This window comes from Mus musculus, chromosome 11 (assembly GCF_000001635.26).
Source record: "Mus musculus strain C57BL/6J chromosome 11, GRCm38.p6 C57BL/6J".
Taxonomy (NCBI): domain Eukaryota; kingdom Metazoa; phylum Chordata; class Mammalia; order Rodentia; family Muridae; genus Mus; species Mus musculus.
The window spans coordinates 78,119,030-78,144,408 of NC_000077.6; the positions used below are offsets into that span (position 1 = coordinate 78,119,030).

Below are 25,379 nucleotides of genomic sequence, written 5' to 3' on the forward strand. Positions count from 1 at the left end.
CTAAGGGCTGGGATTACAGTTTTTTTCTTACTATTTATTACTTAATTTTTACAGTGTAGAGGGCTTTGTGCATGTGGGCAAATCACTGTCAACTGAGTTATACCGCCAGATCTAACAGGTCTGTTTTCTTGTCTGGCTCTGCAGTCAGTAATTTGTATGGTGTGATAGTTGGGCTCCCCAAAGGATTTTTCCCAGGAGGCAAGAGGCTATGTATAGAGTTATTAATGGTGTATCTGAGTTCGTCTCCAGGTATCATTTAAAGGTCTTGGGAGCTCAGATATAGCTTCTGCAAGGAAACAGTTATGCAGAGCTGCGGGTTGTAGTTTGTTAGGTTGAAGGGACAGTTCACTGAAGTTAAAGTAGGGCATTGACTTTTCTTTAGCAGTGTGTTTACCCCTGTGATGTGCAGCTTGGATTGTAAGAAAAATGGCTTTATGTTCTCTTTAAGGGGAGACTCTAGTCTAATCACATCTGAAGTGTGAAACGATCCCTTGAGAAAGTGAAGGAAGCATTGGCTTCTTCGCTTTGCTTAGTTCTTGGAATAATATGCTTGGGTGTAGTGCGCTTTGGAGGTGGGGAGCGCTCAAGGCGAGAAGGTATTAGAGGTCTTGGGATGCTGCTTTAAGTGAGAGGCAGTGTGTTCATGTGGAGATGTGTCTGATGACAGTTTTTAGCTTTATCAATCATACGTCACAGCCAGTATCTTTTTTTTTGCTTGCTTTTTTTTCCTCCCCACAGGTTTCCTGGAACTGGCCCTGTAGACCAGGCTGGCCTCAAACCCAGAGGTCTGCTTGCCTCTGCCTCCTAAGCTCACAACCAGTATCTTGTGTGTTTTCTCTTTTACCATTTTTAATTAATTTATTTAAGATGCGTGCACACATGCACAGGGCTCACCAGGAGCATCTGGGGGTCAGAGGACGACTTGTGGGAGTTGGTTCCTGGAGACTGAACTCAGGCCCTCAGAGCTGGCCGCAGGCTCCTTCCCTTCTGAGCCATCGGCGGCCCTCTCGCCTTCTCTCCCTCACTCAGGCTTGACTGTGGAGTCAAGCTCAGGCTTTTGAGGAAGTTCTGTGCTGAGTTCAGTCCTGAGGGCTGACTCGGTGGGTAGGGTTTGTATCTGTTCACCACTCAGATAAAGATTTAGGACATGGGTTGCTGAATGAATAAAAGAAATACAAAGGGGAAGGAAAGAAACATGATAAATAGGTTTCATTTAGTCAAAGAAATTTTGGTTTTGGATCGGGTGGCAGATGAGGTTGCTCTGTGGTATGTTGGAGGAACATGTTTATTTTAGATATGTAGGAGAGCATAGCCAGAGCCAGGTCCCTCTGGGAGAGTCCAGAGTGGACGTGACCCTGATCTGGGCCGTGTGAGACAGAGGATAGAGGGAGGAAGAGAGGAAAAGGGGACCAGGTGCAACAGCAGGAGGCCAAAGTATGAACAGGGGCGGGTAGTCAAATGGTTGGATTATGTACAGCAGAGCAGCCCATTTTTCCTAGACGGGAGAGCTCAGGGTAGAGGACTGGATGCGAGGTAGGTAGCAGACCCTATGACAGGTAGGGGCTGAGGGGCTCAGGGAGAACCTGGTGGCCAGGTCCACTTTGATATGTTCAGTAGGCATCTAGCTCTTTGTCCCAGGTTCGAAATCTAAACGCTGCTGGTGAGTTACTGAATACTTCCTGAAGAATGGTCCAGGCAGATTGTATCTCAGTCAGTTTAATCCTCAGAAGTTTGCAGGTCTGTCCCTGATGAGAACCAGGGCTGCCTTTCTAATGATGTTGCCTTTTAAGAATTCTTTTGACTCACCAAAAAAATTGTGTGTGGTGGGGGTGCTGGAGAGATGGCTCAGCAATTAAGAGCAATGGCTGCTCTCCTAGAGGATCTGGGTTCAACTGCAACCACATGGCAGCTCACAACTGTCTGTAACTCTAGTTCCAAGGGATCCGAAACTCTCACACAGACATGCATGCAGGCATATTACTAATGCACATAAAGTAAAATTAAATAAATTATTGGGAAAAAAAGCTTGTTGAGTTGTACATATGTTGGTCAGTGCCTCAGAGCAGTCATATGCCTGCAGCAGTCAGAGGCTGAGGTAGGATTTTAAATTTGAGACTAGCCTGTGCTACATAGGGAGACTATAAAGAAATTGGTAATTAATAAATTAATCAAGTAAACAGCCAACCATGATGATAAATAGGCTTCATTTAGTCAAAGAAATTTTGGTTTTGGGTCAGGTGGCAGATGAGGTTGCTCTGTGGTATTAGATCTCATTGTTTGACTCTCTCTGGTTTTATAACTAGTGGGACAATGAGCTAACGTGTCCATTTTGGAAGCAGGCCAATGATAACATTGCCCTTGGGCCTGGATGGATTGGAAAATAGGACAGAGTAAACAATTGCGGGTATAAATAATGAATCTTCCTGCTGAGTCTTGGGAGAATGAGAGAGATTACCCTCAAAGCCGTTCAGTCTGTCAGTGACAGGGAAGTCCACTGAATTAATTACCTGGACTGCGTTTGTCGCTGGATGCATTATGGGATTGCTAGAGCCATTCAAAACAAAGTTACCTTTCAATTAAAAAAATGTTTTATTATTTTATGTGTATGGCTATTTTGCCTGTATGTCTGTCTGTGTACCGTGTCATGACCAGTGTCCTCAGAAACTTGGAGGGTGTTTTGGCTCCCCTGGAACTGGGTTGCAGAGGGTTGTGAGCTGCCACCTGGGTGCTGGGACTCAAACACTAGGGCTTCTGGAAGAGCAGCCAGTGTTCTCAACCACTGAGCTATCTTTTCAGCCCCCAAAGTTACCTTTGCCTTTCAGAATTTTCTTTTCAACCAAGTAAATCAAGTTGTTTTTTTTTTTTTTTTTAATCTACCTTTTAGAATGTAGTCCTTCGAGTTCTTACCCAAACTTGGTTCTCTGTGAACAGCCTTTTGTTTAGCAAAATAACAGACCTCTGCTTAACAAGAAATTTCATTGTTTGTAATTATGAGGCAAATAAAAAGGTCTGGGTCTGCCTTACAGAGTTCTTGGTTTGAATACATACCATACTTCAAAATTAAATGCATTTATAATATATTATGTTAGCGACTTAAAAAGGGTTAAGCCAGGAGTTTCTAGTATTGAGATACATTTTGTTTTTGTTTTTGTTTTTTTTGTTTTTTTCAAGACAGGATTTCTCTGTGTATCCCTGGCTGTCCTGGAACTCACTTTGTAGACCAGGCTGGCCTTGAACTCAGAAATCCGCCTACCTCTGCCTCCCAAGTGCTGGGATTAAATGTGTGTGCCACCACGACTGGCTGAGATAAATATTTTTACTTCTAGATTTGTTTTCATCTAAGGATTCAATAATTACTTTCTCTGTATTTTTTTCAAGATAGGGAAAACTAAGGCTTTTCAAGAATCAGATAATGTAGTGATTTAGTAGTGAGGTCAGACTGAGAACCATGATTTCTGAGTTAGAATCTTCTCTTCTCTGAATTTCAGGGAGGCCTGGAGCTTGCAATCCTCCTGCCTCAGCCTCTCGAGTCACTGAGATTGTAGATTGAATTCTAGATCATCTTTCTTCAGTTGATAGAATTGCAAACATTACACTATTTTGATTTCTTTCCTCTGGATTTCTAACTGTATTTAACGGTTTTCTCCTATAATGTAGGAAATCCTTCCTTTAAGTTATTTAAAAATAGGGGTAGAATTCAATGGAAGAACATAAACTTAGCACCCCCAAAGCTCTGGGTTTCATCCCCAGGACTGCAAAAAAAAAAAAAAAGTCAACAAGTAAAAATTTCCTGCTTTCTCCTTGGAATGCTGTTTTTGTTTCTCTGGTTGCCAAGGGAATCCAAAGATTAGGACACTATTACCAATCAAAAGAAAAAAGGGAAAAAGGTTTCCTGTGGGATGTTCTAAGAAATAAAGACAAACTCCACAATAGATGAAGTTGGTTACATTCCAGCCCTTATCAGCAGACATACAGGACTACGGTTAACGCTTCCTTTCTGACCACTGGAACAACCACCTCTTGATTATTCATTATTTCTACAAAAAAAAAAAAAAAAAAAAAAAAAAAGCAAAGAAGCAAAGCATAGAAGAAATACCCAAAGATGCTGCAGAGCCATGCTTTTATTTTACTACTTTGTGCGTATGGGTGACTGTGCACCATGTGTGCGCCTATGTCCACAGAGCCAGAAGAGGACATCAGAGCCCCTAGACCCAAACTTGCAGGTGATCCTGGGGCACCTTTTTTGAGATGGGGTCTCAGTACGTAACTCTGGGTGGCTTGGACCTAGAGTAAACCAGGCAGACTTTGAATCGCAGAGCTCCACCAGCATCTGACTGTTGTTTTTGAGACAGAGGCACTTTACAAAAACAGTCCAAAGTAGTTCTGTTAGTTAATGCGTTAGGTCTACTGTACATCAACTGTTTGGTTGAGGGCAGTATCAAGGCAGGGCTCATGTGAGCCAGTGTAATATGAGGGTCTGTGAGGACTCAGTAGCACTGCTGTTAGCTCAGGGAGTCTGATCCTGAGTAACTTATTTTACATCTATTTAAGCTCAGCACAATTTGGTGAAAGTTTTCCTTGTGATAAGTAACTTAGTTCCTGTGTACAATAAAGCTTAAGACAGAATTAGGTGTTGTGGCCTTGACTTTAGTCCCAGCACTTGGGAGGCAGAGGCAGGAGGATCTCTGAGTTCCAGACCAGCCTGGTTCTCAGAGTGAGTTCCAGGACAGCGATGGTTACACAGAGAAACCCTGTCTTGAAAAACCAAAAAGGAAGCTTAAGACATGACTATATCCAAACTCTTTGTAATAGTACATGGAACATCTTCCATAAAGATATGTTCTATAGATTGGCAGAGCTCATGATAAGGGTCTAAGAAAGGATCCAGTGTGGTCTTGCCACACAGTGCAAACAAAGATCACCAGGCTATTAACCACACCCAATCCCAGCCTTTTGTGTAGTAAACAGGCTTTCCTTCTCTCTGTGTTTAACATTGCTTTCCCTAGTGCTGATCTGAGTATAAGGACCTCTGTCTATGCCTGCCACAGTGTCCACATGCTGGAGTTATGATCTGATACCACCATGCCTAGCTCTCTGTGTTGTTTGTTTGTATGTTTGTGGTGGTAGGTTTTGTTTGTTTTTGTTTTTTGTTTTGTTTGGAGTCTTTCTATATAGCCTTGGCTGTCCTGTGTCTTGCTATCTAGAACAGTCTCTGGCTTCCAACTCAGATCAGTCTGCCTCTGTCTCCCAAGTGCTGGGATTAAGAGTATGTTGCCACCACTCTTAAAACTATACCTGGCATCTTCTGTTAACAGCTTTATGTTCACATTTCACGAGGGATTTTGTTCTTCTCTTTTGTATTCCCAGTGGTTTGCCACAGTTCCTGATACATAATGGGTACTTAGTGAATGTGAGTGTCTTTACTAAATGTTTCAGTGTGTTTCGGGCTATTTACCGTCTCTATATTACAGTGTCTAGATCCCTCACTTATAATAATTTGTTTGTTTGCTTTCCGAGACAGGGTTTCTCTGTATAGCCCTGGCTGTCCTGAAACTCACTCTGTAGACCAGGCTGGCCTTGAACTCAGAAATCCGCCTGCCTCTGCCTCCCAAGTGCTGGGATTAAAGGCATGCACCACCACGTCCGGCCTATAATAATTTTTTTTTAACATCTCAAATGCAATTACCCCTTTTCACATCAGATAATCTCCTCTCCCTTTATGGTTTATGGGGGAATTGTGTATGAACGCTCTATAGCTGGGATGGATGTGATATATATATATATATATATATATATATATATATATATATATATATATATACATACACACATACATATATGAATGGATATATATGAATGAGAGAAAAGGGAGATCTATTCAATGTAGCCAACACACTGGGGAAAGGGGCAAAGAGATCCAGTGACCCCCACAAACCCATTATTCTTGTGCCCTGAAGTGAGATTAAAGCTAGAGGACCGGCAGGGAGTAGGCTCCTTCATGATGGAGGTGTGGTGCAGCTCAGCCCCCTCCGCCCCCCATCTTTAGCTCTTAGATCTATAATCTCACCCCTGTAGACAAGGGTTTCTGTGCCTACTGGCCCAGGCTTGAGATTCCTGGGGAAATTCCAATTTCTTAGGGCACATTGCTTTAATAGTCTGATAGGTAGTGTCTGGATATATTCATTTCTTCCAGACTGGTTAAATTTTTCAGCTCTTATTTTAACACCTCTGTTTTGAAGTAGAATATGTCTATTCCTCAAACAAACATAATAATCTGAATGCAAGTAGGAACTAAAGCTAGGGCACACATAATTAATACAAGGTAGCTGTGTAAAAGATCATGGATTTCTGAGTTTGAGGCCAGCGTGGTCTACAGAGTGAGTTCCAGGACAGCCAGGGCTACACAGAGAAACCCTGTTTTCAAAAACCAAACCAAAACAAAACAAAACAAAACAAAAAGATCAGCTCCCCCTGCCCCCTAACCTCTTAGCTTTTAGTTTCTTTTTGAAGAATCAATTTCATCTTGTGGGGTTGAGACAGAGTCTTGCCCTGAGACCTAGGCTGGTCTGAAACTTAGGATCCTCCTGCTTCAGCTTCCCAAGTGTTAGTGTTATAGACAAGAGCTGCCAGGCACAGCATGGCTTCATTTAAACTCAGCAACTCCCCCTCTCCTCTGTTGAACAGTATTCTCTAAAGACATTGCTGATTAACCATCTGGCTGTTTGTATTCCATTTTCCCGTGGTACCAGGATAAGATCTGTCCCAGTGGGTCTCAGTTTCATTCTGTCTTTCCTGTGGGCAGTGTCCTAGCATCTCAAAAACAAAACAAAACTTGTTCAAGCTCCCTTTTCAGAAGCTGTACTGGTAATAAATTTTAGAAGCCTTATATAGCACAAGAGGCGTGTCTGACTTCCTCTGCGAGCTCACTGTTGATTACGTAGTTAATGGACGAGGAGAAAGAACAACCAAATTTTATATGTATTTTGGGAATCGGTTTCTAATTTTAACTTGGGAATATTTTTTATTTTATTGTTAAACAAAGGTCAAGTACTTAAAAAATTGGCCAGCCATAGTAGCACATGGGGGGTGGGGGTGGGGCAGAAGCATGCAGATCTCTGGGTTCCAGGACACCCTGTCTCGAAAAAGCCTCCAAAAAGTTAAAAAAAAAATTTAAAATCCTATTTTTATAACAGTAACAAATGAAGTTCTTTTTGTTCATGAAAATATCTTTTATTCGGTAACAATTTTTACATGTGAACAACGTATTTTAACCATGTCCACCCCAGATATCCCCCAACAGGTCCCCCTTCTCACTTCATGTTTTTTTCTTCTTTAAAGGCCCCTGAGTCTAGTCAGTGCTGCCTGTTGGGATGCTTTCTGGTCTTGTTGGCTTGATCGTGGGCAGGTCAGCAGCGACCTGCAGTGAGTTCATGAGTACAGGGAACATGGCGTGTATTCACACCAACACCTCCCACCCCTGCCTCTCACATCTATATTACACCCTCTTCTGTGATGATCCTTAAGCCTTGGGGGCGTGGGGGTGGGGTGGCAGGCTTGATACAGATGTGCTGTTTGGGCCTGAGACCCAATACACACTTATTCTAAGCATTTTGACTCTTTATGAGTTCCTCCTTACCTGCTGCCCACTGCAAAGGATCCTTTCCTGACTGAGGTTGGAGGCATATGTATGTAAACATGAGGAATTTAGAAGGCAGTTTGACATGTCTGTTTAGCAAGACGTTATTAGTGGGTTACAACTTCCCCAGGCATGAGCTTGGGAACAGGGTTGCAAATGTCTTTCTCCTTCCTGTGGGGCAAGCCCCAGATCCGGTCTGAGAGCATTGGCTCCATAACCTTCATGTACAGTGTGCAGATCTTGCTTGACTGGTTGGTGCTGTAGAAGATATGGTCACCATCGATCCCTTGGGGTCATATCATGCAAAGCACCTACCTGTGCTGTGGAAACCGTAGCCAGCAAGGAGGAAGTTTCCAAGTCAGTTGCAGCTTGTTTTTCCTGTGTTGTAACCAAAATGTGTTGTGGCAGCACCACAGTCTTGCTACCTAGTGCTGATGCACTAAAGAGCAACAGTAGCCTGGGTCTCAGGCCTCCTTGCACAGTAACTCATGGGAGGTATTTGACACTTAGCACTAAGATTTTTCATTATTATTTTTTGACTTTAAAATGCCTTTTAAAATTAGATTTACTTATTCCCTTTATAGCCCAAAATCAGCCCTTCCTCTCTTCCTAGGACCCCCTCATTCTCTTTTGAGAAGGTGAGACCCCCTCTGGGTATCAGTCCCCCCCAACCCCCATTTATATTCTTTTCTTTTCTTTTCTTTCTTTTTTTTAAAGATTTATTTATTATATGGAAGTACACTGTAGCTGTCTTCAGACACTCCAGAAGAGGGCATCAGATCTCATTACGGATGGTTGTGAGCCACCATGTGGTTGCTGAAATTTGAACTCAGGACCTTCGGAAGAGCAGTCAGTGCTCTTACCCACTGAGCCGTCTCTCCAGCCCCCTATTTTCTTTTCTTATGACAGGGTTTCTCTGTGTAGCCCTGGTTGTCCTGGCATTTTCTCTGTAGACCAGGGTGGCCTCAAATGCAGAGTTTACCAAGGGAAAAAGTAATGCTGAGCACGTTGGAACAAGTCTGTAATCCCACTACTCAAAAGATAAACCTAGCAGGTTGCCTTGACTTTGAGGCCAGCCTAGACCTCGAAACAAGATCCATTCTCAGTGAACAGCAATAAAACACGGCCAGGTGGAGGATGTGCAGGGAGGGAGGGCTCAGTGAGTAAAGGGCACTGCGGCCAAGTCTGATGATTTTGGTTCTGTGCTGGGGCCCACATGGTGGGAAGGAAAAACTATTTCCTGAGTTATTTTCTGGCTCTGGTGTGCATGTGTATATACACACACATTTTTCTCTTTGTAACCAAAATGTGTTTTGTCAGCAATATATGAAAAGTTAGGAAAAAAAAAAAAAAGGAGAGGTAGCATTAAGGGCCAGTTGTGGTGACACACGCCTTTAACCCCAGTGCTCAGGAGGCAAAGGTAGGTGGATCTCTTGAGTTAGAGGCCACGGCCAGCCTGGTCTACAGAGCAAATTCTAGGACAGCCAGAGCAACAGAGAGACCCTGTCTTAAACAAAAAAGTTTGACTTTTTAAAACGGGTCTGTCCCTGCGTGGGTCAGCCAGTGGTGATGTGTCATACCTGCTATCCCACGTGCAGAAGTGGAGAGACAGTGGGATCACTGCAGGTCCAAGGCCAGCATGGACTGTAGACAGTACATTTGATGCCAGCAGGGATATTTGTAAAACTATTCTAAAAAGAAAGAGGGAATCATGCCTTTAATCTTAACACTCAGGAGGCAAAGGCAGGCAGATCACTGATTCAAGGCCAGCCTGCTCTACAGAGCAAGTTCCAGGACAGCCAGGGTTACACAGAGAAACCGTGTCTCAAAAAAACAAAACAAAGGATGCAGAGTATTTGTCTAACAAGTAGGAAACTCTGGGTTCAAATCCTAGCAACACCAAAAACAAACAGAAACCTGTTTATTTATAAGGGACTGGAGAGAGATGCTTCAGCATTGGGCAGTTAGAAGTACTGTCTGCTATTCCATTGGTCCCGAGTTCAGTTCCCACCATTCACATGGCTCACGGCCATCAGTAACTCCAGTTCCAGGGGCTCCAATGCCCTCTTCTGACTTCCAAAGACACCAGCCACTCATGTGGTGCACAGACATAAATAAAGGTAAAATACCCATAGACATAAAGTAAATTTATTAAGACAAGAAGGAAGTCTGACATAACTGCTGAGCGAAGAGCACAGGGCACAGTAGCATAGAGGTAAGTGAGTCAGGCCACGGGAATCTGCCATCCAGAATCGCTTCATACCTGATTTAATTTTGTTAACAAACCAGATAACGAATGCTGTTTTTCCTATCTAGTGGGTAAAGGCGCTTGCCACTATGCTTGGTGTCCTGTGTTTGATTCTGGGTACCTCTGTGGTAGAAGGAAAAAAACCCAAGTTGTCCCCTGACCTGCTGTATGCATACTGTGACACGTGTACACTCACAAATAAATAACTAAAATGTAGTACAAATAGTAATGAGTTCATGTTGGATTCCCTTTTAAATTTATTTATTGTGTGTGTGAGCTTGCAGAAGTGTATGTGCACGCAGGAGCCCAAGTTGACAAGAAGAGGACATTAGTCCCTTGGAACTGGAGAGGTGGCTGTGAGCTGCTGGGAATTGAACCCAGGTCCTCTGCAAGAGCAATAAGGACTTTTAACTGCTGAACCATCTCTCCAGATCCCTGGCATAATTTCATGCTGGTGCCGTACAGTTCGCACAGTCCAGAGCTTTAGAGTGTGGAGGTAGAGCACGGAGCTCTTGCTTAGGTTGTCCAGAGGAGATGTTGACAGTTCTTAGCAGTCCTCGGCTTTAATGACGCTGTTGTTAGATCTGTAGCAGAACCACTGGTTACTGATTTTCCTCCTGGCTCAACATGCTGGGCATTAGCTGGAATTCCTGAGTGATTGCAGTGGGGGAACCGTGAGAGCAATTTCGTGTTTGTCCACAAATTATCATTAGTAGTTTCATTTGCTATCAGATAGAAGGAGCAGGAGAAATGGGCTTTTTGCCAATTGCAGCTTCCCTCCGATTAGGGCGTTAGTTCAATTATGTCCAATTAGCTTTTATTGCAGATAGCAGTGATAATTACTCTCGAGTCAGTTTCGACTGCAGTTATCCCAAGGCTGAAGTATGAACTTGATGGATTTTAATGACCACCATGGCACAGTTCACTCCCTGCCTGCAGTAACTGCTTTTTCCAGACCTCTTTTAGACAAGAGGTCAGAATGTTATAGAAGTCTGTCTCACAATTAAAACATATTGTCCTTCTTTTGAAGAGCTGTATAGGATCATATTTTAGAAGAATCTATTAGGAACAGCCTTAATGTTTTTTTATATCCTGAGATCATACCTTTGAGTTTACTCCTGCTTATCATAGGAGACTAGACCAAGATAAAACCAAATGTCACTCTCTGCACTGTGTGCTAATTGTCAGACAATAGTAATTTGCAAGAACAGGTTGGTCTCTGGTTGTATTTTAAGTTCTATCCTAAGTGCAAAGGAAAGCTTTTTGATTGAGTATTTTTAAATCAATAAAGATGTGGTTGATGGGACTTGAACTCAGCACTCTTAACCACTGAGCCATCTCTGCAGCCCCTCAATAAAGATGTTAAGGACATGCTTCCGTAGCCCCACCAGAATGTTATCTATCTATTGACAGTCTTGTGTAGCCAAGGCTGGCCTGCCACTCGGGATGTAGCTGAGAATGACCTTGCACTTCTGATCCTCCTGTAGTCACCTCCCAAGTGCTGAGGTTAGAGGTTTGAAACACCATGCTAGCCGGGCGTGGCGGTGCACGCCTTTAATCCCAGCATTTGGGAGGCAGAGGCAGGCAGATCTCTGAGTTCGAGGACAACCAAGGCTACACAGAGAAACCCTGTCTCGAAAAAAATAATATAAAAATAAAAATAAAAAAAGAACAGATTTATCATTTTATCATAATTATTTTTATGTCTGTGTGTGTCTTGGCACACAGAGTGTTTGAGGACATGTTACAGAAGTTTGTTCCCTTTTTCTACCATAATGGACTCAAGCCTTGAACTCCTGTCCACTAAGCTATCTCACCAACTCTTCACAGCAGATTTGAAAGGGAAGACTTCAGGATCAGTCATTAATGCATAATCAGTCATTAATTCTCTGCATTTAGCAAGGCTGTGTTTTATGGAAACAGGGTCTCAGTATCCTGTAGACCAGGCTGGATTCGAACTTGTATCAGTTCTCATGCCTGCACTTTAGGAATGCTGGGGTTGTAGTGTGTACTGCCCTACCTGGCTAGCAAAGCACTGTAGAGGATCGGTTCCAGAGTGGAAGTCATGTGTTATGCGGTTTGAAGAGTTGAGGGGATGCAGACCATTTTTAAAGAAACACATTTGTGAGTCACAGAAGGTTGAAGTTCTTGCACCTTCCAGAAGCCAGATCACTTTTGCTATTGGCATTTTACTTGTCTTTCACACTGGTGATGTAAGGGGTATGACTTTATTCTACAAAGATAGATAGATAGATAGACACATTAAAGGGCAGGAGGTACAACTCTGTTAGAAGGCACTTGCTTAGCACATACAAAGCTCTGGGTTCACTTACTCACACTGCATGAAACTGGATGTAGTGTCCAGGATTCAGAAGGTGGAGCCAAGAGAATCTGAAATTTAAGGATACCCTTGGCTGAATATCAGAGTTTGAAGCTGGCCGTAAAACCTTGTCTCAAAAAAGGCTGTGGGAAGGCTATGGAGATGGCCACTAAGAGACATGCAGGCAAAGCACTCATAAAATGAATAAATCTTAGCCAGGTGTGATAGCATGTTAAGGTTTCCAGTGCTGTGAAGAGATACCACAACTCTTACAAAAGACAGCATTTTATTGGGGGCTGGCTTACAGGAGGAGCTGAGAGTTCTACATCTTGTTCTACATCTTGATCTGAAGGCAACCAGAAGACTGCCTTCCAGGCAGCTAGGAGGAGACTCTCTTCCTCAATTGGATGGACCCTGAGCATAGGAGAAGACTTCCAAAGCCCACCCCCCACAGTTGCTTCCTCCAACAAGGTCACACTCCCTATGGACCAAGCATATTCAGTCACCACAGTGTGTGTCTTTAATTTCAGCACTCAGGAGGCAGAGACGGGTTAGTCTGTGCATTGAGTTCTAGGTCCCACAATGAGACCAGGACTCAAAGAATAAGGAAAAAAGAAAAAAAGGTACTGTGAGAAGTAACTTGGGCATGACGGTGTCTACACCTGTAAACAGATCCATCCACCAGCCCCTTTTGGTTGGCTGGGTGGTGGTGGTTTTTGGTTTTTCGAGACAGAATTTCTCTGTGTAGCCCTGACTGTCCTAGAACTTTCTTTGTGGATCAGGCTGCCCTTGAACTCATGTAGATCCTCCTGCCTCTGCTTTCTCTTTTAGGGCTGGGACTAAAGGTGTGCACCACTTCTGCCTGCTTTCTGGCCGGTTTTTGAGACAGTGGCACTTATAGTTCTAGATGGCCTTGAACTCACAATGTAGCTCATGGTATAGCCAAGATGATGATCACAGATGCAACAACATAACATAGACAGCTTAAAACCTGGGATTTCCTACCTGCCTCTTAATTTATTGCCATATGTAGTATATACATACATATACTGAAGGTACGTTATGTGTTGACAGATTATTTCCTGCCTGTTTCTGTTATATTCATGGCTTGAAGAATAGGCTATCATTAGCTAGCAAGGGTTTTCATCATGGAGCAGAGGCACTGGACTGAGCACTTCACAAAAAGAGCCACATTTAGTTAGGGTGTTAGGTCCACTTTACAACTGTTTGTGCGTGGGAGGGGGGCTTGGGAGGAGGAGGAGAAGTATTGAGGGTAATGTCTTATATAAATGTCAGTATGGTGTCCAGGTGGCTATATGGCAGAGGCTGGCTTTGAACTCCTAATTCTCTTATCTCTACCTACCCCTACCATGTGTTGGGATTATAGTGTGCTATCACTCACCATACCTAGCTCTCTGTGGTTGTTAGTGTATTGTATGTGTTTTGTATTGTTCTTTGGGACTCTATCTATCCTTGGTGTCCTGAATATTGCTGTGTAGACCAGGGTGGCTTCTAACTCAGATCCACCTGCTTCTGCCTCCCAGGTGCTGGGATTAAAAGTATGTGCCACCACATCTGGCAGCTCTGGGCTTTTGTTGTTTGTTTGATTGGCTGGTTTGTTTTGTTTTTAACTTTATTAGCCTTTTTACCAGAGATTTTGTTCTTCTTTTTGTATTCCTAATATACACTATTTCCAGAGTACCACATAATAGGTTCTATGGCCTGGAACTCACAGAAATCCACCTGCCTCTGCCTCTCAAGTGCTGGGATAAAAAGCACATGCCACCGTGAGCACTCATGTAGAGATCTGGCCTCCAGCTAGCTATCATGGAAAATGTCCTTGAACCCCTTGTCCCCACCTCCTGAGTGCTGAGATCACAGGCGTCGGCTGTGAAACCTCACAACCCCCGTATGTCACTGTTACTGTGAAGGAGAAGAGCTTTCCTTAGAACAAGAGTCTGGCTCTTGATCGTAAAGCTTTTCTTTGCCTGACTGTTGGCCCCTGCCACTGTTGTCAGGGAGGTAGAGGGCCTTGTGCATGTTGGGCACGTTACAGCCCCTAGTCCTCCTTTTTCTTTCCCTCCCTCCATCCATCCCACCCTCTCTTTCTTCCATCCCGGTTTGCATATAGCTGGCATTGCAGGCCTGTATCACCAGCCCTTTCTTTGTGTGTCTTGTGACCAATGCTGACTGATGTCCCAGTGTCACCAGACCCAGCCCAGTGTACTTCTCCCTCTTCCTGTATTTATTGTTCAGTCACCTTGGAGAGGATGTCCCTAAGACCTGGCCTCAAAGCTTCGGCTAGCTAACTTGAGTTACAGTACAAAGTGCCGATCTGGGAAAAGTCATTTCCCCAATCTATATGAAAGTCAGTAATTTCCTTTACACCTTAAAAAACTATCCTACTATGTTTGGTGGCACAGTACTTCGAGTGGGGATGGGGAGGCAGAGCTAGATGGATCTCTGAGTACAAGGCTAGCCTGGTCTATGTAGCGAGTTCTGGGCCAACTAGAACTAGGGAGTGAGGTCCCATCTCAAAACAATAAAAATGAAACCATGGGCTGGCTTTCTCAACATGTAAATGTGCCTGCCATCAACTTGATGACCTGAGTTTGGTCCCAGGGACCCATGTGATAAGAGAGCTCCTGTGCTTGTCCTCTAACATCTACACATGTGGGCTCTTGCCTGCACACACACACACACACACACACACACACACACACACACACACAAAATGTAATAAAATAAAACCCCGAGGTGAGCATCACGGGGCAAGCTCATAATTCTACTACTTGGAAAGCTGAGCTCAGCAAGAGAATTTCAAGTTTGAGGGAAGACCCTGTGGCTTAGGTTGGTTGGTCGGTCGGTCGGTCTTGTGCATATTAGATAAGTACTGTAACCAACGTCCTCAGCCCAAATTGTGTAATAAAAGAGAGATGATAGTCAGGTGTGGTGGCCCATACCTCAGAAGGCAAAGACAGATGGATTTCTGTGAGTTCTAAGCCAGCTTGGTCTACATAATGAGTTCCAGGACAGCCAGGACTACATGATAGAAAGACCCTGTCTCAAAATACAAAACAATAAAAGACCTTTTTATATTGCAAGTAAAATAGTAAATGTGTTTTTGCATGTATGTGGTATCTGTGTGTGTGTGTAGGTCTGCTTGGGGTGTAAGTGTATACACGCATGTGCAGAGTGTGCAGTTTGATGTGTCTTTGTCACTTTGTTCAAGGCACTCACTCGGGACTTCCTGGTTTAGTTAATTTAGTGGCCAGCTTGTTCTGGGAATCTTTTCCTGAGTTCTGGGATTACAGATGGGCCACCACACCCACATTGCTTTTGCGTGGGGACTGGGGATGCAGACTCTAGTCCTCAAGGTATGGGGCAAGCTGTTTCTCTAGGCCCATATGTGAGTATTTGTACAGTGTAAATAACCAAAATGTTAAGTGTAAGTTTGATTTTGTTGGCAAAAATAAAATGACCTGGGGTAGAAAACTGGCTCAGTGGTTAAGAGCACTGCTCTTCCTCACTACTTGGGTTTGATGTCCAGCACCCACATGGTAGCTCAACCAGGGGGTGCAGCGCTCTCCTCTGCCCCTTAAGGGAACCAGGTACACTCAGTCATTACTTTGATCACTGTCACTGGCTCCTTCCTTCCTTTCTTTCCTTTCTCTTTCTTTCTTTTTCTTCTTTTTTCTTTTTGCCCCGCCTGCCCTGGAACTCTCCGTAGATGAGGCTAGACTCTGCCGCCTAGGTCCTGGGTTTAAAGGAGTGTGCTACCATGATTACCTGTCAGTTTTTCTTTATTTTGGGAAGAGGGAGGAATACAAGTCTCAGTAATCCTCCTGCCTCACTGTCTCCCAGATGCTGGGATGCCAGGCGTGTGTCACCACACCTGATTTACATTTACTCTTTCTCTCCGCTCCTGTGACTAAAACAAAAAACCATCAACTCTCATGGAGGGAAGTCAGGACAGGAACCTGGCAACAGGAGCTGATGCAAGGCCATAGAGAAGTGCTGCTTACTGGCTTGCCAGAGCGGCTTGCTCAGCCTGCTTTCTTTTTTTATTTTATTTTATTTTTTTTTTTTGTTTTTTATTTTTTGGTTTTTCGAGACAGGGTTTCTCTGTGCAGCTCTGGCTGTCCTGGAACTCACTCTGTAGACCAGGCTGGCCTCGAACTCATAAATCCACCTGCCTCTGCCTCCCAAGTGCTGGGATTAAAGGCGTGCGCCACCACGTCCGGCTCAGCCTGCTTTCTTGTGCAGTCCAGAACTACCTGCCCAGGGGTGACACTGTGCACTGTGGGCTGAGCCTGCCCTCACACATCAATTATTAACCAAGCAAGTGTCCCGTAGACTTGCCTATAGACCAATCTTATGGAGACACTTTCTCACTTAAGATTTCATCTCTTGTGTCCTTCTTTGTTGTTTTGATAGACAGCTTTTTTATGTGCACTGAGAATCAGTGTTACTAACTAGCAAAAATACAAGTTTATAAATGCCTCTGGAGATTCTTATAAACCAGCAGTATACTTGGTGAAACACTTAACACAGTAAGGAAGATGCCTGTTTGCTGGAACTTCATCAAAGTATATGACGATGCTTTAGGCTCAGAAACGTGGCTATACACAACGTCAAACTGGCATCTAGACTTGTTTCCGAGTAACGCCTTGTGATTTATGTCCTTAGAATAGAACAAGCTTTCACAGTGACCTTAACTTTTCTGTCATCCTTCACACTTGAAAGTCATGTTCTAGACTGGATTAGAAGCTGTCCTTTTTGGTGCAGCATCTGGGGCAAGAGGGTGGTTGTCCTAGGGAATTTTGGCTATTTGTACCTTTGTGGTAGGTTGAAGAGATGGCTCAGTGGTTAAGAGCACTGACTGCTCTTCCAGAGGTTCTGAGTTCAAATCCCAGCAACCACATGGTGGCTCCCAACCATCTGTAATGGGATCAATGCCCTCTTCTGTTTGTACTTTTTGTACATTGTGAGGAGAAAGGGATAGAAAAGTGCACCTCAACGTAGCTGCTCTCCAAACACATGCTTTGCCAGGCCCTCTGCTGCTAAGCTTGTAAAACCTCCTTTTCCTGTGTTAGGACTGCAGTCTGTAGATTACCTAGACCAGCTGTATTGAGGAGCATTTTTTTCCTCTTAAGAGATAGTGTCTTGGTATGTAGCCAGGCTAGCCTTGAACTCAAAACAGTTCTTCTGCCTTGACTTTGTAGTGCTGGAATTATAGAGGCTGTGCCATACCAACTTCCATGAAAACTGTATGCAGTCTAAAGAGATGCCCCAGTGGTTATTTCTCCAGAGAATCATTTCCTAGCACGAATGTCAGGCATCTCACAACTGCCTGTAATTCCAGAACTGGGAGGTCTAATGCCTCTGCCTTTTGGAGCACCCATACTTAACATACATGCACGCACACGCACATACCACACACCACACACACACATGCACCCACACACAGAGCTTAAAGACAATGTGTCTGCCATCTGACCTGCTTTGCCTTTATTTAATACAGGGCCTATTAAAGACTATAGGATGGGCTGGAGAGGTGGCTCAGCTCTTGAGAGCACTGACTGCTCTTCCAGAGGTCCTGAGTTCAGTTCCCAGCAACCACATGGTGGCTCACAGCCATCTGTAATGGGATCAGATGCCCTCTTCTGGTGTGTCTGAAGACAGCTACAGTGTAGTCATATACATAAAATAAATAAATCTTTTAAAAAAAAAAAAAAGCTTTAGGAGCCATATATAGTGTCACAAACCTTTAATGTGCATGGAGACAGAAACAGGCAGGTCTCCGTGAGTTCAAGGCCCACTAGTGCTGCACAGTGAGACCCTGTTCAAAAACAAAACAAAAAAGTCTAAATAACCTAAACTTTAAAACCTTTTTATTTTTATTATTTCTATAGGTGAGTCAGAATTACTAATATCAGTCATTAGTTAAGGGGTGAAGTTTTCCTAGCAGACCTGAGGCCTTGTAGATGAATGATCTTTCTTTTTTTTTTTTTTTTAAATTTATTTATTTTTATTATATGTAAGTACACTGTAGTTGTCTTCAGACACTCCAGAAGAGGGAGTCAGATCTCATTACGGATGGTTGTGAGCCACCATGTGGTTGCTGGGATTTGAACTTCGGACCTTCGGAAGAACAGTCGGGTGCTCTTACCCACTGAGCCATCTCACCAGCCCGAATGATCTTTCCAACATTAATTATAAAACTGAAGAGACAGGCAAGCTACTCAGCCTCAGTTTCCCCAGGGGATGATTTTTTTCTGCTATCTGGCAGCTTTTTGTGCCATCGTTTGGGACTGGGGACTGGGTGTTTCTAGTCTTGTTCTGGTGTCAGGGCAATGCTGGCCTCGTGCAGTACGTTTGAAGCATTTTCTCTAACGTTTTTTGAAGAGTTTGAGAGGATTGGTGCTAGCTGTTCATTAGGTGTTCAGTAGCTTTCTCCTGGTCTCTGTTCTCATTGTCTTGCTCTGGGCACAAACTCAGATACTTATGGGCGGGCAAGTCCTGGCCAGGCTGACAACTCTGTTTTGTTATGTGATTAAGCTCAGAGGTCACTCCTCTCATGTAGGTCACCTCAAATGGCCTTGGCCATTCCTGACAGGGTTTTCAGAATGCAAGCCTGTTATGTAACATAAAACAGACCAGACATAAGGAAAGTCTGGGTTAACTCCATGCAACTGTAGATTACTTGTGTTTTCTAGGGACACTCCTAATTAAAATAAGAAACAAATGATACTTTCCAATAGAGTGTATAAAACCAGCACATATACCATGGCAGAGAGCCCTCTCTCTTAACTGATTCAACTCAGTAATAGTAGTAACCGTGCCAACAGAGAAATGGGAGAGTACCTGCCTGGCCAAACTGACAACCAGAGCTCAGTAGTCAGAGTGAAAAGAGGGCACTACACACACTCCAGACTTGGCCTCTGATTCCCACAGTGCACTGTGACATGTGCGCACATCACACACACACACCAATAATAATGATTACAGTTTAAAAATAGGGGCTGGAGAGATGGCTCAGTGGTTTAGAGCACTGACTGTTCTTCCAAAGGTCAAAGGTCGTGATTCAATTCCCAGCAACCACATGGTGGCTCACAACTATCTATAAAGGGATCTGATACCCTCTTTTGGGGTCTGTCTGAAGACAGTGACAGTGTACTCACATACATAAAATAAACCTTATTTTTCTGTACTTGGGTACTTTTGCTTGCCTGTATGTATATCTCTGAAACATATGTTTGCAGTGCTGTGGAGGTCAGACAGGGCATCAGCTCCCCTGGAGTTGGAGTTACAAATAATTGTGAGCTGCCATGTGAGTGATGGCAACCAAACCCAGTCCTCTGTAAGAGCAGCCACTGATCTCAACCTCTGAGCCAGCTCTCAGCCCCCTTTAAAATACGCACTCACCATGTCATTAAACTGTGAGAGTGTCACCCCCAAAATGTCCTAAGGCCCTAGGTTAAAGTGTTACTATCATTTAGAAATATAAGCCAGTATTTTTTGTTTGTTTGTTTTTTGTTTTTGGTGTTGTTGTTGTTGTTATTTCTTTTTTGAGACAGGGTTTCTCTGTGTAGCCCTGGCTGTCCTGGAACTCACTCTGTAGACCAGGCTGGCCTCGAACTCAGAAATCCGCCTGCCGATTATTAGACATCTTTTGTGTGACTAATCTCGTCCCCGACTCTGTAGTTTAGAAGGATGATGAAGACAAATCTTTTTAGGAAATCCACCCCAGATTAAAAGATTAAAATGTTGGGCTAGAGAAGTGGCTTCATGCTTAAGAACATGTATTGCTCCTGTACAAAACCCCAATTCAGTCCCTAGCATCTACATGGGACTCACAACAGCCTTTAACTCCAGTTCCAGAAGACCGCTGGGATATAATATATAATAACCCTATCTGGTCTCCTCAGGCTTGTATTCTATATAATATAATATCCTCATCCAGTCTCCGCAGACACCTCTATGCATGTGGTGCACATAAACTCAGGTGTAGGCACACACAAATACATTTGAAACAAACTAAAACAAAAATGATGATGTTGTCCAGAGAGAGAGAGTGAACTTACATGTTACCTGGATGATGAGTAATTGGTTAATAGTACTGGATAAAGATAAGCATAAACCAGTGATCTGAGACAAGGTGGTACTCTCGCCAGAGATCGAGTGCAGTGATATACTGTTCAGAGTTGAACAAAGGGCGACAGTGAAAGATAGTGTAACGTGAGGACCTGTTGTGACAGGTTCTGAGTCCCTGAGGAGTAGGTTTCCAGGAGAGGATGCTCATAGCCTGTCATTCCTGCAGGAAGCTTGGGACAGGAGACCCTTGAAAATTCCAGATTGGCCTGGACCAACCTGTCTCTCATTCTCCCCCCCCCCCCCCCCGTCTGTCTCTGTCTCTTTCACTCTCTCTCTCACTGTGAACATTTTTAAAAGAAAATACAGCTCTTATTTTAAAGGGAATAAGAGATAATTTGTTCTGAGTTCAGCATGGGTGAACATGAACAGGGACTCTGATTATCCTCCGTGGCATGTTCCATAGTAGAAATGGTCACATAGCAAAAGACAGCCATAGTCAATGCTTTTATGGAAAAAAATTGTGGGGATATCAGGTAGACAAGTTAACAAAGCTTTGCGATAAAATGTTTATGAGAGAGCTGGGCAGTGGTGGTGTACGCCTTTAATCCCAGCACTTGGGAGGCAGAGGCAGGTGGATTTATGAGTTCGAGGCCAGCCTGGTCTACAAAGTGAGTTCCAGGACAGCCAGGACTATACAGAGAAACCCTGTCTTGAAAAAAACAACAACAAAAAAAAAAAACCAAAAAACAAACAAACAAACAAAAAAATGTTTATGAGAGAGACTAACAAAAGTCCAGCATATTGTGGGACTGGCTCTGCAGCATTCCAACTCTCCACAGTGAGGAAGTCAGCCAGTCCATCTGCAGAATCTTCAATGTAGATGCACAGCATGGATGATATCTTTGTTCAGACAACACTGTAATCCCGGTCCTCGGAGGCTGCGGCAGGGGGACCATGAGAGGCAACTTTGGCTACACTAAAAGCCTCAACAACAGTAATAAAGCTGGGGGGTGGGGTAGGGGAGTGGGACAAAACCACAAATAAAAACCTAAGCTAAGGAAAGGTGGGGCTTCCATGTTCCTGGTGTGTGCTTCTTTGTGTTCAGACCCATGTGCTTAAATCCACAGTAGACTCCACCTAAATATTCATTCTACTAAACTACCACCACCACCACCAACAACAACAAAACCCATAGAAACACTGAAAACAGTGTGCTGGATACCAGCAGTTCTGAGATGGCAGAAATTATAACATTACCAAACTACTCAAATTTAGTCATCCTCATGACCTGTTACAAGAAACAATTTAGTCAACAGGTAATGTCACACTGAGTATAACTGAGAGCTCCCGACAAATTACACTTATTATGTGCCAAACCTAAGTAATATTCTGCCCTGCTATTGCTCAAGGGCCCCTTACTTATCTACCCTGAACTCAAAAGGAAAGCTATAAGTCACCTTATAACCTCATGCTGTGCAGAAGTGGATGTTGTGAGCGGAAGTGCCTCATTGTGGAGAGTCGTGTTGCACACCCAGGGCCTCAATAATGCTGGGCTATCTTTAGTCGCTCTGATAACCACTTTGGGCCAACATCTTTTGTGACCAACAGATAAAACGTTTAGAAGGTATTCTTAGCAGACCCCTAATTTCCACAAACCCCAAAGCTAAGGATGTCATCAGGTAGCATTTGAGATCTACAGCAGAGATTGTCCCAACTTGCTATTAACTTGCCTAGTTCCTACCACAGCTTTTGGTAAATGCACCCTGAGTAGGGACTAGGGAAGGATTCTTGTTAGAAGTTTGAGAATAGGTTGTGGAAACTCCAGAGCTGGTGAGAAATGCTAAAGGCTGGACTTTGTGGGGTTTGGGGAGCACTGAATGCTCACCCAAAACTAAAGTTTTTGCCAATACTTCCTTTCGATCAAGAATATGAGATGAGGTGTGTGGCGACCACATCATTAATCCCAGCACTAAGGTGGCTGAGCCAGGCGGATCTCTGAGTTTGAGGCCAACCAGGGAATCATAGAACCCAGGAGCTAGAGGCAAGAGAGAATTAATTATCACAAGTTTGAGGCCAGCCTGGTCTTCCTTCCAGTAAGAGCTACATTGGGAGACTCCATCTCCAGGAAGCTGAGGAGAACAGAAAAGCTGCTTTCCTTGACGCTCTCATGGGGCTCAACGCTGGCACGATAGCCCAGGACTCTCATCCTTTCCTTTTTCTTGGAATCAGGGTCCTAGGGAAAAGAGCCCAGCATTCATACGGGGGGAAGGGTGTAAACAATATCTCAGCCCTTTGACTCCAGCAGAAGGTGCTACAGCTGGCACTTTGTTCTTTTGAACCTGCTCCGGAGGTCCCGGAACTCTGGGACTCATTGAACCATTGGGTCTCAGTTCTTTCTATAGCTGCTGCCCTAGACACAGTTTAAGCAGCCTCTTTCAGGTGGTCCTGAGCTGTCAGATACTTGTCAGCACCAGGTCGTCTCCATTGGTGTTTGAGCTGGCCCTGCTCGCTCTTGTGAACTGAAGCTATAGTGTATACTACCTTGACCAATAGGTTCTGTAGTATTGGGAAGGAAGTGTATGCATTCTTATCATAGTCTGCTTATTTGAGAACAACGTATTCCTGGTGCACAAGGAAGACTTGGCAGAACCCCCCTCACTACGGCAGGACTACTGGGCCGTGTATACATGCTGTTGGTGAGCACCTCAGAGTGAAGAGTGCTGGTGGCAGGCAGCCTGTCGCCTCTTGCCTCACTCCAGCAGCAGCGTTTCCCTACTAGGAACAGTAAGGTTAATGGTATAATAGATAGTAGGAAAGAAGTATTCAGAGTCCACAAGTGGAATTTGCTGCTAAACATGATGGTGCAGGCCTTTAATTCCAGCACTCAAAGGTAGGTAGGTGGATCTGAGCTGGAGGCCAGCCTGGTCTGCAGAGTGAGTTCCCAGACAGCCAGGGCTACACAGAGAAACCCTGTCTTGAAGACTATGGGGGTAGGGGTGGTAGGACTTTGTGTGGCAGTTATTAATTTTGTGTCCTAGATTGATTTATACAGATGGCATGTCTGTAATCTCTGCACTCAGGAAGTTGAGGCAGAAGGATCACCAGTTTGGGACTCAGTGTGGGCTCCGTTGCACAAAACAAAAAACAAACCCAAACCATGAGGTCAGAGTTTGGGCACAGGTGTCTGCAAGCTGTGCTGTGCTTCTAGCAGCACCTGACTGCCCTGACCTCCAGTAAGGACTGCAGACTGAGCTAAGCTCTCAAGTCTCCTGTGCGTGCGGGGGCTTTACAAGTGTGGCTGTGTTTCTAATTATTTATGTGAACAAATATTTGCCAATTTTTATTTCTCCCACCCACACATGTACTGGCTGCAGTATCATTTTTGCTGTATTAATAGTCGAGAGAGAATTGCTGCTCAGACAGAAATTCTTTTTTTTTTTTTTTTTTTTTAGATTTATTTATTTATTATATGTAAGTACACTGTAGCTGTCTTCAGACACTCCAGAAGAGGGAGTCAGATCTTGTTACGGATGGTTGTTAGCCACCATGTGGTTGCTGGGATTTGAACTCTGGACCTTCGGAAGAGCAGTCGGGTGCTCTAACCCACTGAGCCATCTCACCAGCCCCAGACAGAAATTCTTAATTAACTTGCTCACCTGCCCATACTTGGCCCTCTGCTGCTCATATTGAAAGCCCCTGTCCCTTCCTTGAAAGAGCTGCCCTGTATTCTCTGACCTTGTTTTGCCCCATTGTTCATTACAGTGTGAGCCACTGCTTCATGTTGTGCTGATGCTGGTCTGCCATGCTAGCCTGTCTCCCAGGACCAGGTGACCTGTCCCTTCAGCTTCTTTCTCACACGCAGATGAACACTGGACTTCAGAAATGTAAGTAGTCGGGATTCCAGGGAAGGGTGTGTGAACCTGTGCTCTGTCCTATATGAGGGCTGCCCACATCACATCTGTGGTGCATGGACCATGAATCTTGGTATTTCCAAAGTATTCATGAGCTGAGATGCAGGACAGCAGCCACAAAGGCCCTATCTTCAGTAGTGTGCGATACTTTGGTGATCAGAGAACTCAAATGCTGCAGTTCCCAGTGTGTGTGAACTAACCTGTTACTGGCAAGAGCTTTAGTGGATATGCCACAGGACCCTTCAAAGAAGGCTTTCTCTTTGAACCCTGTGAGGAGCTGAATGAAACTCATTGTCCAGCTCACTTTTGTGCCCCTGAAATAGCTATTCACACTGTTGGTGATTTTTTGATCTCTGCATACACTCTGCCATGGAAACAGACAGTCCTGGGTGTTGCTGTCTGCCCTCTGAGCCAGTGTGACTTTTGCTCTCAGAAGTGAGGCAGCTCTTGCCCTCAGGACTCAGGAACCCGCTTGCTCGGCTTCTCCAGGAGTATTTGTCCACCAGTGTACTTGCCCCCTGATGAGCCTCTAAGAACTGGCAGGTTTCTGTACTGATTTTTGTATTAAATTGGAGCATTATAGTTCCTACATTTCTGTGCCTGCAGTACATGAAACACAAGGAAAATAACTCTTTAACCCTAACTCACTCTTACAGGTATAGTGTCTAAATGTAACAAATGCTGCAGTTCCTAGTGTGTGTGAGCTAACCTGTGACTGGCAAGAGCTTTAGCGGATATGCCACATGACCCTTCAGCCCTGAATTCATTCGGAATAAACCTTTTAGAGCAAAAAGGGACAGTGGGTGGGACAGTGGGTGGGGCAGGTGGGACTTTCCTTCAACAGTTCTGCACTTTACCCGAGGCCTTCATGGCAGCCGTTAGCAAACTTTTTCTGGAAGTGTCAGAAAGCCATTATTTCTAGCTTTGTGGGCAACAGTCTGTTGCAGCTACTCAGCTCTTCCATGGTTGACCAAAGGCAGCCATAGACAACATGGGAACTGACTATTGTAGTTTTGTGTCAGTAGAATTTTCTACAAAAGCACACTACAGCTACACTTAGCAAGCAGCTCATGAATAGTTTGCTGTGAGACTTCAACAGTTAAAAATAGTCTAGTCTTATAGGGTGTAGTGGTATAGGCCTGTAAAACCAGCTACCTGAAAGGATGA

At 44.1% G+C, this 25,379-nt stretch overlaps 1 protein-coding gene across 4 annotated transcripts in view; it reads left to right on the plus strand.

Moving 5' to 3' along the window:
* Fam222b (family with sequence similarity 222, member B) overlaps nucleotides 1-25,379 on the plus strand; it is a 62,650-nt gene that overhangs the window by 24,340 nt on the left and 12,931 nt on the right. For all 4 annotated transcript variants that reach the window (NM_145430.3, NM_001346762.2, XM_030245839.1 and 1 more), the window contains exon 2: nucleotides 24,064-24,185. In NM_145430.3, the coding sequence (NP_663405.1) occupies nucleotides 24,104-24,185 (82 nt within the window). In that variant the 5' untranslated portion in view covers nucleotides 24,064-24,103. The remainder of the gene's footprint in view (nucleotides 1-24,063; nucleotides 24,186-25,379) is intronic.